This window comes from Pholis gunnellus (genome assembly GCF_910591455.1).
Source record: "Pholis gunnellus genome assembly, chromosome: 12".
Taxonomy (NCBI): domain Eukaryota; kingdom Metazoa; phylum Chordata; class Actinopteri; order Perciformes; family Pholidae; genus Pholis; species Pholis gunnellus.
In genome coordinates this window covers 7392306-7410478 of record NC_136539.1, presented here as the reverse complement: position 1 = coordinate 7410478, position 18173 = coordinate 7392306, and the positions used below count along the sequence as shown (strand labels likewise).

Sequence of the window (18173 nt, the reverse complement as noted above, 5' to 3'; positions counted from 1 at the left end):
AGTAGAAGTACAAGAATGCTGTAATGGTTTTTACTCATAAACATATTCAACTAAAAAGCCATATTTGCATTAGAAGCACCACAGAAAAACATCAAAGAACATCAAAGGAACATAAATCCATCCGACTGACCCTGAATTGTCAGGATGGCGTGTTTGTGTGTTGCCTGACTTGGCACTGCCTACGCAGCAATAAATACAGCAAATGTTTGGCTCCCTAGAGCGCTAAATTCTGTAAATAATATTGAGTGTTTATGATACTACTCAATCTGCAGGCATGTAGGTCAGGCAATATGGTGCGCATACACATCTCAAGTCATTTAAATGAGAGAGCAAACTATTTTTAGTTGTTTAGTTGGCTTTAAATAAAAGAGTATTATGTTCAATCGTCTGGCGCAGTTTGTGAACCTTTCGTGAATGCATTGAGCTTTAAACTGCAGCATGACCAGGAGTCACACTCAGCTGAGGAAGTCAAAGGAAATGAATATGGATCACAAACAATTCATTAAGCAGAGGAGGAAAGTAACCACTGTACTGGGAAACTTGTAGTTAAGTACTTCTACTTTATCTTCCTACTTCCTTACACCTTTCTGATTCAGATTAATAATATAGAATTTGATTAACAAATACAACGATGATATATAATTATAGGTGTTTCAGAGTATTTGTACACAGTAGTATGGCTACTTTTACCTGAGGTAAGTAATAAGGCCATATGATGTTGACGTATATCGTGGGGTTTATAATTTGTTGGTTTGGTCTTCTATTTCTAATCCAAACTATTTCCGGATGGCAAGAAAAATCCTCAGGTTGGAGGTTTAAAGTTTAATTAAGCGTCTCAGTGGTTCCCAACCTGCGGGTTTCCAAGTGGTCTCAAGATTATTAAGGGTAGCAAGAAATAAAAATGGATATTTTTGCTGCACAAAATCATTATTTAGGAGTTTTCTTCCATTGTTTTATTTTACCTGGTCAAATACTGGATAATTTTAGCTCTTTAAGCCTTTAATAATCCTTCAAATGAAACATTCTGAGGGGGAAAAATCACTCTTTGGTCAAACTACTCCCAGCTCAGGTCCATAACTAAGTAACAAGGGTTTTAAAGGATCACATGCCTAAAAGGCTTTGGAACCACTGGTGTAGAGTAAGAAAAGTGCAGTTTTAATTGAAAAGTTTAAGCTATTTGCAACAAGCTTTTATATACATGTTTAATAAAAACTAGCTATTGCGTAATAGACATGTTACCTGAGACGGGTTTACACGCAGACAGAATCAGGTCAAACTTGACCGATGCTCTCTGGTTCTCGGCCTAATTTTTTTCTCTGTTCGAATTTCACAGGTGATCCATGAGTGACGTCTTCTATCTGTCCTCACCTAATTGACATGGATGGATTTATCATATTGATGCTTTTAAGTTGTAACATTGACATTGCTTATGTATTGACAAACAGTATGTCTATAAACGTGGTTTAAACAGGGTTGTGATGGATTTTCATGCAGTTAATTCAGGGAGTGGATTTTCTTTCATTATATATATTAAGGTGGTCATAGTCAGTGTGCGAGTACATTTCAAACAGTTACTTTATCATGATGCAAATTGCAGTTTGGATGTAAATAATGTCCTGTGTGTAACTGGTCTGACTGTTACCATGTTATGGAGGTTTAAACTCCATATGTGTGTTTATGCCAATGAATATCTTATTTGAAAACTAAAGAAACAATCGGAAAGAACTACAAGTACATGGTTAGAAAGATACGAGAACGGAAAGTCAACCCACAATACACGTAAAGAGACATTTGCTTCAAATACTAATGGAGAGCAAAAACAGAATCTCTTAAAAGGTATGATCATCTTTGTGAGTCTTTTATATGTCCATAAGATATTTGCCATTTTGGTCCTTTCTAGAACTCCAGTTTGCTGCTTTTACACATATCTTTAACCATAACCTATAACTTGCAGTCTACATGTACAATTGTGCTAGTTATTACGTAATATAATCTGATTTGCACACATTTGAATTTCCCCATATATCGGAGCATGGTTTTGTGCAGCGGTTGTGACAGTGGTTCCGATTTGTAGTCTGTTTTCAGTGTGACCACATAAACAGTCCACTACAGCCATGTCTCCATATCAAATTTTAGATTTCAGAATGGATCATCCAAGCAACGATTCATTACATTTAACAATTCACACCTTTTCATCGGTTGTCAAATGTATAGAATTTCTTTTTTTTACGTTTTGATGAAAAGTTTGAATGAAAGGTAATTCTGTCTTGCAGCAAGGGGCTTGTAATGTAAATACATTGGGCCAAAAATCAGGTAATTTAGGAAAGAAAAAGGTTAAGAAATTACTTGATCACCTTGATTGATAATCAGGGCATGCTAGTTGTATTGTCGAGTGTGTATTGTGCTTGAACTTAATGGAGAATGATAGTCGTTTTCATATGAAATCTGTTCCATATTCCATTTTTTTTCATTGACTTGTTTCCACCTCTGCCATGTTGTGCTGAGCGTTAAGGTATGTGAAAAAAAAAAAAAGTACTGTCGTAAAATATGACCTGTTTCAATAAAACATGCTTTATTGACGCACGGTAAAAACAGCTCTAGTTGTCTTTTTTTTTTACAATCAGCAGCAATTTAAAACCTCACTTGTTTGAGCCGTTTTCTTTACTTGAGTCAAAACGTTAATACTCTTGTTACATACAGTAAAAAAAAGTGAAAACGTAATTAAAAGACAGGTTATGGTTTTTCACTTATTGTCAAAGTATCTTTTTTTCCCCAATATTAAACTCACACTGACACAGTCACACACATACAAACACACACACACACACACACACACACACACACACACTCACTCCAGACTGAGTTTAAGTAAATCAGGGCTCCAGCATCGTCTGGCACAAGTTACCTCAATGAAACTGTATATACAGCTCGATACGGCACCACGATGACTCCATTGTGGTTTTCCACGAATAAAATGTTTAGTGATCAAAGTGTGCTTTCAAATCAAATGTCAAACTTCTTTTGGTTGACGTAGCAGGTTACAGCCTCCTCCTGCACACGTGTACAAGATTGCATTATTGATGGGCCGCACACTGTGGTAGCCAATTCAACTAAAAGCTCCTAATAAACTTTAAAAAAAAAATAAAGTAACGTCAGGTAAAATAGCATTAAAACCAACTCAAAACAACCTAAAATCCTGATATACTGTATGTACAAAATCAATCTCACCATTCTTTCCTCAGTGGTGAGTCTGTGAAAGGTCCAATCAGTATGCAGTTGACCGGTTTTCTTAGTGTTAATCCAGAACAGTCCAAAAGCTCTTTTTTTAAATAATGGTATGAGGTCAACTAATGAATAACAAGATTCGGGTGTTTTGTAACTAAACTGGGTGTAAGAAAACATACTAAAAAGGGTTATTACACAATAGAACATTAGTGATTAAACCTCATCAGTCATCTGTAATGTAGTGATTAAAGACTACAATCAATGGCAGAGGATTCCCACGATTACTGTTCCAGTTTCTTTTCAATCTAAAAATGCAAATGCTAAAGTGTATGGTGTCTTTTTGGACCCAAATTCCTACCACACACACACTGCATTTGTTCGAAGCTTTCCAAAGACATACAGGAGGTGCACATCAAAAATGTCTGTTCCTTAGTGAAATGTGCAAAAACATGTTATTGATATAATTAAACCAATATTTTCTTATGTTAATGATTGTCTTTTACTACACATACATTTGCCCATTTTAGGCAAAAAAAAAGTTAATGGGTTTTAAGGATCAGTCTTCAATAACTTGTTAAATTAAGCATTATCACATATAATCCTATTCTGAAATGAAAATGACTGAACAACAACCTCTGTTTACAGCACACTTACACGGGTCACTGCTGTCACATGGACAACAACAACAACAACAACAACAATACACTAGCTGCACTGCAGAAGTAATTGAATCTGATGTTCAGTCCTTATCTAGCATTACAAAGAAGAAAAGAAAAACATATTTGGATTGGATAACTTTCAATGCTGAAATACCAAACCCTGCTGGAAGATTGCTTTTCACCTTTTGTTATGCAATAGACTGTAGGAACACCAGATTTCTTTTTTTGCAGTGTGGTCCTTGTAAATGGAAGCAGTGTGGAGCCTGTGGCCCACCGGCCTCCGTGGCCCCGTGACGGCAGCTGCTGGTGATTGTTTTCAACCTAGTGTCCTGCCTCTGTTAACTTGAAGTCCTCTGCTGCTGCTGCTGCTGCTGCTGCTGCTGCTGCTGCTGCTGCAGGAAGTCATAGATGTCGTCCACTTTGCTTAGTCTCTCAAAGAAGGGGATAAGATCGAGGAGCTCGGTGTCGGACATGTCGTCAAACCAGGACGCTACAGGAACCTGGAGGTTTGATGAAGCAAGATACGGTGGAATTAGAAGACCTTTTCAATACCCCACAGTACTTAGTAGTATCCAATTGTTGTATTAATATTGTAGATTTTAGAGAACAATATAAATGCATGTTGTGTTTTGCAGAGAAAGAAACATCAATGACGTACTGCGTTTTCGGGATGGAAGACGTAGGAAGCTGGGGAGTTATCAATGATGATGACCTTGTTGAGGTCTCTTCCTAAACGGCTCAAGTCCTTAACGTAGTTCCCTTTGTGGAAGACACACGACTCCCGGAATAGACGGCTCTGGAAAGCCCCCCATTTGTCCAACAGGTCCGACACAGGATCCGCGTACTATAGTAGCAGGAGACAACCAGGGGATTATGTACGAGTATGGTCATTTGAATTGTACTTTACATGACTTATGAGAAATACTAGACTAAAGTGAGTAAAACATGTAGACTGTGAATGGGAGAAAATAACCACATAAAATAAACACGGACAACTGAAGTAAAATGTAACGCATGCTGTAGGATTTCCTCACAGGCCCAACATTTTATTTGTAAACAGTCTCCTATATTCATACTAGACAACAGTATTAACAAATAGTTCCCTATTTACACCAGCAAACAGTTTTAGGAAATAGTTCCCTATTTACACCAGCAAACAGTATTAACTAGTTCCCTATTTACACCAGCAAACAGTTTTAGGAAATAGTTCCCTATTTACACCAGCAGACAGTTTTAGGAAATAGTTCCCTATTTACACCAGCAAACAGTATTAACTAGTTCCCTATTTACACCAGCAAACAGTATTAACTAGTTCCCTATTTACACCAGCAAACAGTTTTAGGAAATAGTTCCCTATTTACACCAGCAAACAGTATTAACTAGTTCCCTATTTACACCAGCAAACAGTATTAACTAGTTCCCTATTTACACCAGCAAACAGTTTTAGGAAATAGTTCCCTATTTACACCAGCAGACAGTATTAACAAATAGTTCCCTATTTACACCAGCAAACAGTATTAACTAGTTCCCTATTTACACCAGCAAACAGTATTAACTAGTTCCCTATTTACACTTGTAGATAGTATCGGCAATTAGTTCCCTATTCACACCAGCAAACTGTATAAGCACGTCCCTATCAATACCAGCAAAACTAGTTCCCTATCTACACCAGACGAAGGTTTTAGCAAACAGCTCCTTTTTACCCTCGCAAACAATATTAGCAAACACTTCCCTATTTACACCAGCAGACACACAGCAACATCAGCAACAATTTAAGTCGTGTTTATCAGGCAGCTCTGCTATTAGTCTCCACCAACTCCTGAGAGAAATATCTGTTTTTTTTAGCTGCTAAATGCTCAACTTTGTCGCCATCTTTGTTTGTTGTCTTATAGTAAGCCGAGTAAACTCGAACATTACAGCTTACACAGACCCACAACCAACCTACATCAAGTTCAATTTAAATGCACAGAACCTTCATGTCAGGTACAGAGAAGTGCCATCTGCAACATGTAAGCGAGGACGTTTTCATAATATGAAAGGTGGCAGCTGTACGTGCTGTCGACAGACATGGCAACAACGTAATTAATCAAGTGTGAAGGAGTCACTGAGCCACGACCGACCAAATGTTTCACAAAGTTAAGTTGAGGCGAACGCAGTTTGAAGTAAATGTGAGAGGTTGCAATGTCCGTGCAATCGCCTGACAGGGATCATAAATAAATGAGCGAGGTGCGAGGGTGTATGTGAAAGGTTACAATTCAAACACAGAAATGACACGTCAACAACACTGTATAATGAGTCAGTATATAATGAGTCAGTATATAATGAGTCACATTTGTAAGCATAAACTGAACAGAATACGGAGAACGTTCTCACCTTGGATAAGCTTGCGGTGAACAAGACGCACTCGAACAATTCTCCCATCCTTTTGAGGAATTCGTCGACGTGGGGTCTCTTTAACACATACACCTGGGGCGAGATATGAAAGGCATAGGAGTATGAAATCAACAGCTGTTGCCCCACATGCTTTACTTTTTAAGGGCACTTATACAAGGAAGACAAACTACACATGAGGGTGAAATGGTAATCCTACTTCTGACCTGTGTGTCCAGATATTCTGAAGACATATATTTACACATGGTAGTTTATTAAAACTTTCATTATCAAGAGATCTTATTGGATGACAAGGATTGTTTCACATTTGATGTTGTTCAGAGCCGTCCAACGACTATAATGACACTGATTAATGAGAACATGTTACTCTTGTACGTTGCGCAGGGAAAGAAAGATGGCATCCTAGATGTCCTTGTTCTTTATAAACATTGTTCCTCATGACTTCATATCATTGTTTTCTCTTTCTGCGTTAAGTGCTTTTTAAATAATATAAATACCAATCTATTGGGGTACTGAGGGGCCCCAGTCAAAAGCACCCAATTGCAGCCTATGTAGTTGTAATAGATGCAATAGAATAAATAGATAAAATGTTTGCCATGGGTCCTAATTTAAAGTATGACACAGACTCAGATGAAGCAGACACAGATTTCCTCATGTGCTCCATCTGTTTTACACAATATGCATATTAACTGTGACTTTTCCCAAAATAATAAGTTTGTTTTTCCTTCAGATGGCATTAATTACATAAATAATAATGTTTTGGGAAGACATAAGGTAACATTTGGCTATTGTGGTTGATTCTTACGGTAATTAATTATTGTGGTCGGTAGTCCTTATAAGTTAAATACAATAGGTTGGTAGGATGAGGGTTATAATGACATTTATTATCATAGTTATTGATCTCGGTGTGGACGCCCCTTCACCCACTGCGAGCACTAATCTTTGCTACCGTTAACATTATTTTCTTTTGTATGCTGTTAATTCTATGTTGCTAAAACGACACCAAAAACCGCAAAACACAAAGCTGTAATATCTAAATCCAAGAACATCTCGTGTAACCACCCCAACAGCTCTCTAAAACGTCTTCTGCTACGATGCTGGCGGCCTCGTTTCTGAACCAAGTCATCCCGAACAGGCTTTCCCCACTTTAACAAGCCTATCCTGGATTACTTGAAACAGACCCAGGCCAAACAAAGCTCCTCTTGTCTTCTGGGAGGCTCAGCACAACATTGAACGCCTGCAGGGAATAGCCAGTGCCATTCCCCAGCACCGATGAGCGGGACGTAATATGCGCCACAGTACGAGATTGATGGCCAGTGATTTCTGAGAAGCCTGCCAGGGTTTGCTCATTTCGTCAGGCCACGTAAATAGCCACCTGCTGCTTGGAGCCGTCAACAGAGCGGGCTCCAGCACTGTCAGGCGGCTAGCATAGCGTTTCCAGTGCAAACCATGGAGGAGTTCTGAATTTTACTCCCTTACTTTTGTATTTGAAGGCTCTAAGAGTTCATAAATCATCCTGCTGTTCAGGTCAGATGGTGTCTTGCACAATTTTGTTTGGTTGCCGGTGTGATGTGCAGTGCAGCAATGGTCAGAACACATAAACGGTGCTTTGTATCAATCCTGCTTTCACAAAGTTTGACACAAATCTTTGGGGCTTTTAGCAGGAAACCCATCAAGCTTGTAGAAACTTCCAATGATGGCTGCTTCATGCGTCAACGTTGTGGTGATGTGACTGAAGCAACACGAGAAGACGACCAAGATCAAATGAGCACGTCAGCATATAAAGTGCCTACCTGGTGAAGGGTTCCATCAATTTCCACTGGAATGATAAAATCAGCATTGTTCACTGGCTGTTGAAGACAAAAGCAGAGTTGTTAAAAACACACAAAAAAAAGAGTATTTATTATTTAATCTCCAAAGGAAATCAACTTTTTTTTTTTCCATAGAGATGCGAGTGATGGCAACCAATCTGAAAGGATGTGTCAAACAGACACAAAGACGCCACCTCAGCGTCTTTTAAGTCACACACAATACTGAAAATAGCATGACCCTTGTCACTGTCATCATTGAAATGTGGGTGCTACAGAAAGTGATAAGGGTCATAAAATATCTGGTTTATTCAGGCGGTTCTCACATCTGAAATATGCTTCTCAAATGTTAGTATCACCACAAGCATGTTCTATATAAGGCATTACGGCAGGGCCGAAATTATACTATGAGGTAATGCAAGTTAGACAGGACATATATATCAATCGTGAAGAATGCATTTAGAATTAATGCACAGCATTTTCCCCAAATGTTGCATGCTGGTGTATGCTCTGTCCTGCACTCGCTGGTTTAAATGTTTTGCATTTGAATAATTAGGTAATCAATTTTTTTTTTTTGTCAGACAGGAATGTGTAGCTCTCTTTGCCTTGCTGGATGAGTTCTCCATCTGTTCAGTGAGCTGCTAGTGTGTAGTGAGTGTGTAATGTGTGCCTGAGCTAGCTCCGCAACCACTCTCTTTTAATCAACTGTCGTCGCCACTCATCTCAGGACAAATAATGTTTTATTATATTTACCAAAAATTAAAAATGTAATTTTAAAAAAGCATTTCTAAATCCTCCTTTCTCCAACTACTCTACACCATACTTCAAATATGTATCTACCATCTAAATATTTAAAGGCTACCACAAATGTCCGTTAATCCAGTGATGTGTCATATACCCGTCAATGAGTTGCATAATTAGTGTCTCTCTAACCAAAGGTTTGAAACGGAACATTTTATTTGAAATCACTCATGAATCTAAATTCTTCTATTACACAATATCCTTTCAGCCAACCCATAAAAAGCAGAACTAAAATATAAGAGGTTATGATTCTTTATCATCTTGAAAAAAAAAACTGGTAAATGAGACCGAATTTAAAAAGTGTATGTTTAGGAATTATTTTGTGGATACATTTCTGTATGGTAGTTATAATATATGGTATAAAGTGACCATCTGGTGACACATGGTTTAATTGGTAACGTGACCGGCTTTGTATGTAAGAAGTCTACTGGATCCCCTTTGTGGTGGTCAGACTGACCTGTTACACAACCAAGCAGGGTTTGAATAAGTCTGAATGACTTAATGGTTAACACTTAACCACCACTTTCATCCAGTTTTCTATTTAATATCAAATTAAATATTTCATATTCTAAATGTTTTTTTTTAAAGAAAATGAGTCAGACAGCACACTGGCTTTCCTCTGCCTTTAAATTACAACCTACTCCAAAACTGTGTTACCTAACCCTATTTTTAGTATGTGTGTCAGAGTAATAATGACTTTTATTATCCACCTTGTGTGCGACATGGAGTTCACGGAGTCTGACCCTGTTTACACATAGCTAGTAGCGATATCTAGTGACATCCTTTAGGGACGGTGTGTGACCTGAGAAGGACTAAACACCACATGGCATTCATTACATAATTTGTCATGACACAGGAGCCTTGACCACTTTGTTCACCCAACGCTACCTTAAAAGGAATCAAACTGATACGAAGAAAGACAGTTAATTGCAAAACTCAATTTGTCATTTCAAAGCATCCTCACTCGCAGTATATTAACACTGATTAACATTGTCTTGCAGAGATTCTATTTAATTAAAGAGGTGTATTGTAGTTTTTTTATTATATACATTACAGCATTTATATAAAAATGGCTCAAGTAAGTATTGCGTCTGCAAGTCTTTATTTTTGTCTTAACTACAGTATTCAGAACAAATGGCTCATTACAGTTAACAACTCAACATCTCCTTTTTCATGCCATGCAAATGTGATTTTAAATACTTTTCTTTACATCTCACTTGGATTTTAGGGTCCAGGTGGCTTCTGCATGGTGAAACCAGAGCACCCATAAAATAAACGGTTAATGTTTAGGTGGCACATGAGCTCGCTTATAAAAATAAGTCATGTGCCTCCTAAAAGTATGCAACATGATGTAGTGCAAATCCTATAGCTATTTCGGCCTTGGCAAGTAGATTGTTTGCTTTGACAGTCAACATGGAAGTCTAACAGACACTCAATGAGAGGCTCCTTGCTATTTTTGAAGACGTAATGACCTTTCAGTAATTACAAGGCCAAAAGTATCTTAAAAAAAGGTTATAGAAGCCATTAAGTGGAAGAAGACTTAACTAAGTTAGATGGAAGAGAGTTATTCTTTAAGATTTCAATAAAACATAAAATATTTGCTATGAAGATGTTCAAGTGACTGTATCTTCTCTAAATGAGCAAATTTGATGCAATTGCCCAATAGTCTTGAAATGTTCGCTGTCAAGACACCCATCACCTCAATAAAGTGGAGCTAAATGGCATTTGGATGGCAGCAGTCAAACTGCCAGCAGATTAACATTAATTAAAAAGACAGCAACCCCTTCACAAATCATGTTACTCACTAGATTTCACAGATTTAGTCAGATATGGTTAAAGTGAGTCCAGTGCATAAACTACTGGACGCTTAGAATGATGAGTGCAAAAACTGTGACTGACACAGTGATCATGTAATAGGCCAATAAAGCCCATTGAATTGAATTGGTTGCAGACATGCTTGTATACTGCAAACATCTCAACACCTCGGTAAATAATACTTAAAAGGAATTGTTCAATAGTTGTATGAAAATATAAATACCACTTGCATATTTGTACTATGAAGCAGTAGCCAGCAGTCGTTAGCCTTAGACAAAGACAGGGGAAACAGCTAGCCTGGTTCTGTTAGATGACTCATTAAAACATCAAAGCGCGCTTATTTATTCAGAACAGAAAATGAATTAATGGTTTTATTGGGGATTAAATGCTGGATTATTTCTTGATAGAGGACCAACATCCTGGAGTCTCCGCTGGTTAACACGCGGTGACCCCAAAAACTCCAGGAAGTTACTGCTCCCGTCAAAGAAATACGCAACAGGTACCGTTTTGTCTACCAAATTGAAATGGAGTGGAAACGATGCCCAACTTGCTCAAACCAGCACTGTGCCAATGAACACTGCATGTAGTAATAAACTCTGTAAAAAAAAAAAACTCTGTAAAAATGGGCTTTCACAATGTATGGTAATTATCTGCGTGTATGACAAGGAATCCCAATTTTCCTTGGAGAAATACATTATAATTATATATATAGTTTTCCAAATAAATACTAAGGAGCGGAAATTACTACTTTAACCATCTTTATACAGTCATTTACCATATTTTGACCTCCACCTAACACTACCCAATTTAGAAATGAGTCATTAAATTTGAAGCAGGGAATTTTATATCCAATCACAGTATTTAAAAAAATAAATAAATCAGACGATGCACAACCAATTTATTGATATCCCCACAGTTGTGGTCTCGACTGGTCTTAAAATAAAGTCCTCTTAGTCTGAGACCTTCATAAAGTGGTCTTGAGACCGGTCTCCAGATCAAGACCCCTCTAGAGTACAACAATGCAGTATACATGTGAGGGAAAGTAGGTCACACGGCCCAACTTACCTTAAATGAACTATGCACTAGTGTTTCATCCAAATCAATGACCACACAGATCTTCCCTGCATCATTCGATTTCAGCCGTGGGAGCAGCGGCTTTGCTGGTACCTGAAGACAAACAGAGTGTGAAGATCTAACCCCAATTAAAAAGCTTCTTTTAGCTTTCAAGCCCACAATCTGAGCAGCAGCTACAAGAAATTACCATCTCAATTTGTCGAGTAGGACTTACAGCTCATTGTGTGTTTCTTGTCACTTAAGAGACTGAATTGTGTTGTGATGTTTGTGTGAGGGGTTACAGGAAATGTTGGATGCTACAGCTGCTGCCACACTGATGGAGCATGTAAATATCACCATACCGTGGCTCGTCCTTCAGCGGGTGGTCAGAGATCGGTGTTTGTTATTCGGATGCTAAAAACAAGCTGGCATGACCGAACAGGCTGCCTGTAACACTGATGCGCGTGTTTGTCTGTGCAGAGTGAACTGCCACGTGAGGATAATGGTGTTTGACACTGGCTGCCAAGCCGAGATCTCCTGTAACTTACTCACCGCCACAGGTGGCCGTACAGTCTTGATGATTTAAAAATAGACCGACAGTATCGACGACAGATTTGCCTCGATTGTGGGCGTAAATTTAAAAGGTTGCCTTCACAGTTCTGAAAAACCAAATTTCATCTACTCGAATACTTCACATTTAAAGTGCAAAGACTTATTATATACCTCCTCGATTGGTGGGACGCAGTACTCGCATTCGCAAGGCTCCGAGGATTCATCGTCACTCTGCTCTTCTTCTGAATCCGTGCCTTCTTCGGAGAGCTCGTTTCCCTCGGTCCTTCTGACCAGCGTTGGTACGTCCCTTCCCTCAGTTTTTGTGAGTTGTGAGACAACACTGTGAATAATATCTAAAGTAGGATTTCTTCTTCTTGACGTTTCACTGAATCCACTGTCATCGTCTGATTCGGGAGCTAGTTCTTCAGTTGTTTTTTCCACAACGGAGCAGTCGGATAAATTATCACTCAGTTTGATAACTTCAGTAATTCCAAATCGGACTGCTTTGCACTCCTCTGGACAGATCCCGTCTGCTTGTAACTCGGTTTCTTTCAGGGACGAAAGAGCATCTTCTCCTTCATTCCTTGAAGCCTCCCCTTGGATTATCTGATCCATAATAAATCCATTCAGGGCTTGTTCAGCAGATGACTGGGTGCTTTTTATCTGATATGCATAGTACTCCTCAACACCTGACTCACACGTCTCTCCATTTTCCTCACGATCTACAAGTGACCAATACGGCTCCAGTTCGGAACATGCGTTAAATGCTCTGTCTTCAGGCTCAGGGACAGTTGTCTGCAAATGACTAACGGTAGAGGTATTGCCCCCAAGAGATGCATAATGCTGAGCGGCAAAGGCTTCATCTTCATAAGCATTCCCTTCAACAGAGATGTCCTCAACAAATGGCGCACTCATACTTTCCTCATTACCAGAGGACAGGCACACCTCAGCTTCTTCATTACCGACTTCAGAAACATGGCCGTCAAACACAGGGTCCTCGTCTTCCTCTGTCTGCAATTCGGATTCATTTTTTTCAACTTCATCCCCTGCTAGACTTGATTCTACAATCCAGTCTTCAGGTTGTTCCTCCGACTTACAAGACCTAAAAGAGGCATCACCTCTCTGACTTGCATCTTCCTCGTAAGTATCTTCCTCGTAAGCATCTTCCTCATAAGCATCTTCCTCATAAGCATCTTCCTCATAAGCATCTTCCTCATAAGCATCTTCCTCATAAGCATCTTCCTCATAAGCATCTTCCTCATAAGCATCTTCCTCATAAGCATCTTCACACGCTTCTTCCAGAGCGTTGGAACACGTATCGGTTTCCTGAACATTAATTTCTTCAAATTCAAGTGTCTGTGCCTCGGATTGAACTTCTTCAAGGTGCAGGCGGTCATGGATATCTCCCCCGTCGAAGCAGGAGATGTAACGTTGCTTTTGTGCAAACGCGTGTCCATAATAGTCGCCGCTGTCGAATAGATCAAAAAAATCCTCGACAACAGCATCGACGGTGGGCGTTTCACCCTCATCACTTGCGTTGATATTGCTTTGCAGTATTTCTTCGTCATCTTCAAAAGATTCCCACTGCGTCTGCTCATCACCTGAATCCTCCTGAGCTCCTTTCTCGGATTCCCCGGATGAATCAGAGCAGTGGTCTGAAGGAATGCTGCCATCAGGACAAGTCTTAAAGGATTTGGTTTCAACAGAAGAGCAATCTGAGGAACCGTCTTCTTCAGTCCCAAACTCAGAGGTTTTGTCAGAACACTGCTCTTCGTCATACTCTTGGCTCGTGTCAGAGTAACCCGTTCCACCCATTTCACAATCATCAGTGGACATGTTCAACGCGGAGGCTTGCGTCGAGTTTTCCTCAGCGAGCTGGTGCGTCTCACAGCATTCACTTGCCAAGGGAACATCTTCAAAACAGACGCGAATGGGTCGGTCGAAATGTGAGGAATTCACGTCCTCTGATAATACGCAGGACTCGCCATCAACAGGCTCGGTATCATTTTGCTCGTCCTCTCCTTCAGATGGACAGCTCTCGTCACCGTCATCATTGGTGCATTCATCATACTCACAAAGTTCTGTGCCACAGTCCAATAAGTCCACCGAGTCGGAGATGTTCGGCGTGAAACCACGTTGCTCAGAGTCCTCTGTTGATGTGTCTGGCTCAGAGTCAGAGCACTCGTACCGCTGATCGGAGGGTTCGTACTGTTGCAGTAACCCAAGGTGGTCCGTGCATCTAGGCATGAAATCAGACATTTCACACTGCCCGAAACTGTCACAGTTCACCGCCACTAAAGCTGGCTTAAAGTCAAAAGACTCAAACTGTTGATTGGAGGGCTTACATTGCTGAAATAACCGGAGGTGTCCCGCACAGCGTTCACAGCAAGAACTACATTTGGAGGCTACGCTATGATTAGCGCAGTGCTCAGAAGAATTGCAAGGTTTGAAGCACACACAGTGTTGAGCACATTCGTCAAATGCTTGGCTTAACCCCGAAGTCTCGCACTGATCGAGCATCTGGTGGGATTGAAAAAATCCGTCACTTTCTGGGTACTGCTCGAAGCTCTCACAGTGTCCATTGCAATATGTGCAAGATTTAGTCTCGTCTCTAGTCATGTTGCAAAGATCCAGACAAAGAATAGAAGGGTCCATGTCCCTGCTGACAACAGTCTGCTCTGTATATTCCACAAGGACTTGCATGCCAAGTTCGGCACCTCCCTTTGAAGGGCTGGTTAAATCCACAGCTTCTGTTAAACTGGGAACCTGGCGTTGTTCAGCAAGCATGGCCTCAGTAGACGGCTCGTCTTCCCCGGAGACTTTACTCTGCTCGGAGTTTTCCAAATGCATCAGGAAAAAGGATTCCTCAGTCTGGATTCTGTTTGTTCAAAGTTTTTTTACTCCACGCATTGGATCCGGATCATGCAGAGTCAGAGTCCAAATGACTGGCAGGTAACTGGAGGGCCCATTCAGAGTGGATATGCACACAGCTGGTGGGGGTGGGGGTGGGGGTGGGGGTGGGGGTGGGGGTGGGGGGGGGGGGGGGGGGGGGGAGTCAGTGAGACCAGAGGGAGAGTAACAGCAATAGGAGCAGCATGCGTGTTGATATGACAGTTTGTCACAACCAAAACCGAGCATAGCACTTGACTCGGCCCCCCCCCCCCTCTTTGCTAGAGACCAAGCAATTTATTTTTGGGTACTTGGAAAGACGTGACAAATAACTTCTGGAATATCAAATCTCAATAAAGAGGCTGAACTAAGGCATAAATCTGAAGCCGACACCTGAGAACATCTTGACCACTTGATCTGCAGACCATAACAGCAAAAAGTCAGGCTGTTTTCTAAGAACATGCTCAGTGAAACCACAGGGGGCATTGTCAATTGTCCAAAAATGTAAAGGCAATGTGATAGTGGTCCATCATTATAGTCTTTGCATACGTTATTCCAGGAAAAGGTTTAAAGACGAAGACCAAATACCCTGAAGCATCCTGATGATTAGTGTGGTGTACCTTGCTTGTGGCAGATCTCCAGTAGCGTTTTCTTCTGTGTGCTGATCTTCCAGTTAGACCTCTGTAATATTTACACCATTTCCACCCTTCATGAGACGCCCAGTTATCTTGATAGATGTCTGAACACAGCAGTGCTTTTCAACACTGCCCGTAACACATCCCAGCCCGGGAGATGTGCTCTTGTAAACACGAAAAGCTTGAAGCCAAGAAAACACCTGTTTCACGCATTACGCGGCCGTCAATCACGTCGACCGCATGCTGCTCAAAGAGGGTGAGGGGAAAAGTTGATATCACAAGGAACAGTGAGCGGTGAACTTACTTTTGAGAGACTTCCATTTTCCTCGACCAAGAGGGGGGCATTGTTTTTTAGTGGAGGCGGCTCCGATTCCTTGCTGCAAAGACAGCAGAAGAGACTGCGGAGAAGGCCTCTGCTGCGAGGCTTCTTGGACGGGGAATTGTCGGCGGCACCTGGAAGAGAGGAGATGATCTTACTGTACCAACATGACAAAGATGCATGGATCCCACTAAAGTGGAACTGATTAGGTTTATTCTTCAGCTACAGTCAAACGGCTCATCAACATGCTCTCTGGATTTCATTCATTATTCAACTGTATTGTTCTTTATTTGTGTTATTCCAGTTTTTTTTCATCAGTGACTTCAGAAATAGTATGCGGAGTGTTTCAGTCACATCTGGTCCGGACTCGCAGCACTGCTGATCCAGCAAAAGTGATCTATGCATCACTCTGGCTGGTCTGTCAGCAGGACCCCCCCCTACTGTGCTCTCTGTCATGTTGTGTACTGCTGGACTATGGTTATTTTAGTTGTGCAGCAAAAGGTTAAACGACATTGCATAACAAAAAGTGTAGGTGTACATTTCGGGCCCCAAAAATAGTCAGGTGGAGACATCCTGGACACATTTCATTTCCAGTGTTGTTCGAATACCAAGAATTTGCTTGAATAATCAGAATGAGTATCATTGACCATATGTATGTATACATACATACATACATACATACATACATACATAGGCAACAGGTTATTTACGGAATTGGTCGTTAAGTACTTATGTTTGTTATCACTGTGATTGTGAATCTAAATAAAAAATCTGATGTTTTAACTGTCATCATTTTTGCTTGATTATAATGCATATCAGAGAATGATACTAAGAATACCTTTCAGTAATAAATGTACTCTATACTGTTACATGTGTTATAACAAGGGTCAGCAGGGGAGGCACTCATTATTTAAACTATTTAAACTGCAGAATTAAAACTAACATGAAGCTAAATCGAATTACAAGCAAGTTCCTCTGTATTTGCATTGATGATGGTCAAGATTTATTTTTTGAAACAGATTTCACAAATCTTACAAAAGGGACAACATTAAGAATTCCAATGTTATTTCCATGGCTTAGGAAAGTTAAATGAACATGAGCTACTCTCTCACAGCCAGGAACCAGAGAAGAAAGTCTCAAACTTGGGAATGTTGGAGCTGCTCCGAAGACGATGAATGTGAGGCCGAGGTTTTATTTTTTATACCCAAATGAGCTCTACTCTATTGTTGTGTTCTCTGTTCTGAAACAGAAAACCTACCTTTATACTCAACATTCCCCTGGGGGCTTTGGGTCGTCCATAACATCTTTCCCCAATTCATTATCTATGAAGCAGCTCCACACTTTATATTTGAAGAAATCACAGATTTGAGTTTTGAGACTAGTTTTTAGATTTGGGAGAGAGTTGTTCATGTTAACCAATATATGTGGACTGTTTTGGAAATGCAAGTAGTTCCCATTTAATGAACATGGTTTGAGCTTGAATCTTGGGAAGCAAAAATATCTCAACTGGTGTCAGTGCGATGAGTTTTCAAAAAAAGACAAATTAGCTGAGGCTCGGTGAGCAGTCAGAGCTGTCAGCTAAGGCATTAGCACGGCGCTCAGATCGGACTCAGTATGAGCTGTATCATGGAGCTGTCAACTTGCTTTCCGTGCTCATATGAAATGATTGCAAAGCAGCACAGACGGGCAGCGGTTAGCTTTTGGAGCGGACAACAAATGGAGTGTTGCTATGGTGACTGCCGGAAATGAGCAAAACACGTCCTCTAACGTGGGAATATTGCAAATCAGAAATAAATTAATAATAGGAAGCATTGCTCCGAATGTATTAAAACAAATGTACACTAGAAGTGTGCTCAGTATTATTTTTCATAAGGGCAGCTATTTTCATCACTACATATATTATATTCATTATAACAATCCCATAATAGTAAAGGTAACACGTGGCCAATTTAAACACAAAACAAACCCTGAAAACACATGAAATATGAACACAATGACTCAAAAGTTATAATATATGACAAAAATA

General features: G+C 40.1%; 2 protein-coding genes across 10 annotated transcripts in view; one reads left to right on the top strand and one right to left on the bottom strand.

Annotated features, from left to right (window-relative positions):
• The window catches only part of obsl1b (obscurin like cytoskeletal adaptor 1b), a 32626-nt gene extending 31150 nt beyond the window's left edge, over nt 1–1476 (top strand). For 8 of the 9 annotated variants that reach the window (XM_079170883.1, XM_079170884.1, XM_079170885.1 and 5 more), the window contains one exon: nt 1334–1476. In XM_079170883.1, coding sequence (XP_079027009.1) covers nt 1334–1344 — 11 coding nt within the window. In that variant the 3' untranslated portion in view covers nt 1345–1476. The remainder of the gene's footprint in view (nt 1–1333) is intronic. The other variant, XM_079170880.1, reaches the window with a different exon arrangement.
• Nucleotides 1477–4211: 2735 nt separating this feature from the next.
• On the bottom strand, nt 4212–15154 carry LOC306704023 (uncharacterized protein; the record flags this gene model as incomplete). The annotated part of the gene is made up of 6 exons (XM_079170234.1): nt 4212–4384; nt 4543–4728; nt 6258–6350; nt 8069–8125; nt 11765–11866; nt 12476–15154. The coding sequence occupies 6 exons, from the start codon at nt 15152–15154 to the stop codon at nt 4223–4225; spliced, it is 3279 nt and encodes a 1092-aa protein (XP_079026360.1). The 3' UTR covers nt 4212–4222.
• Between the last annotated feature and the right edge of the window lie 3019 nt (nt 15155–18173).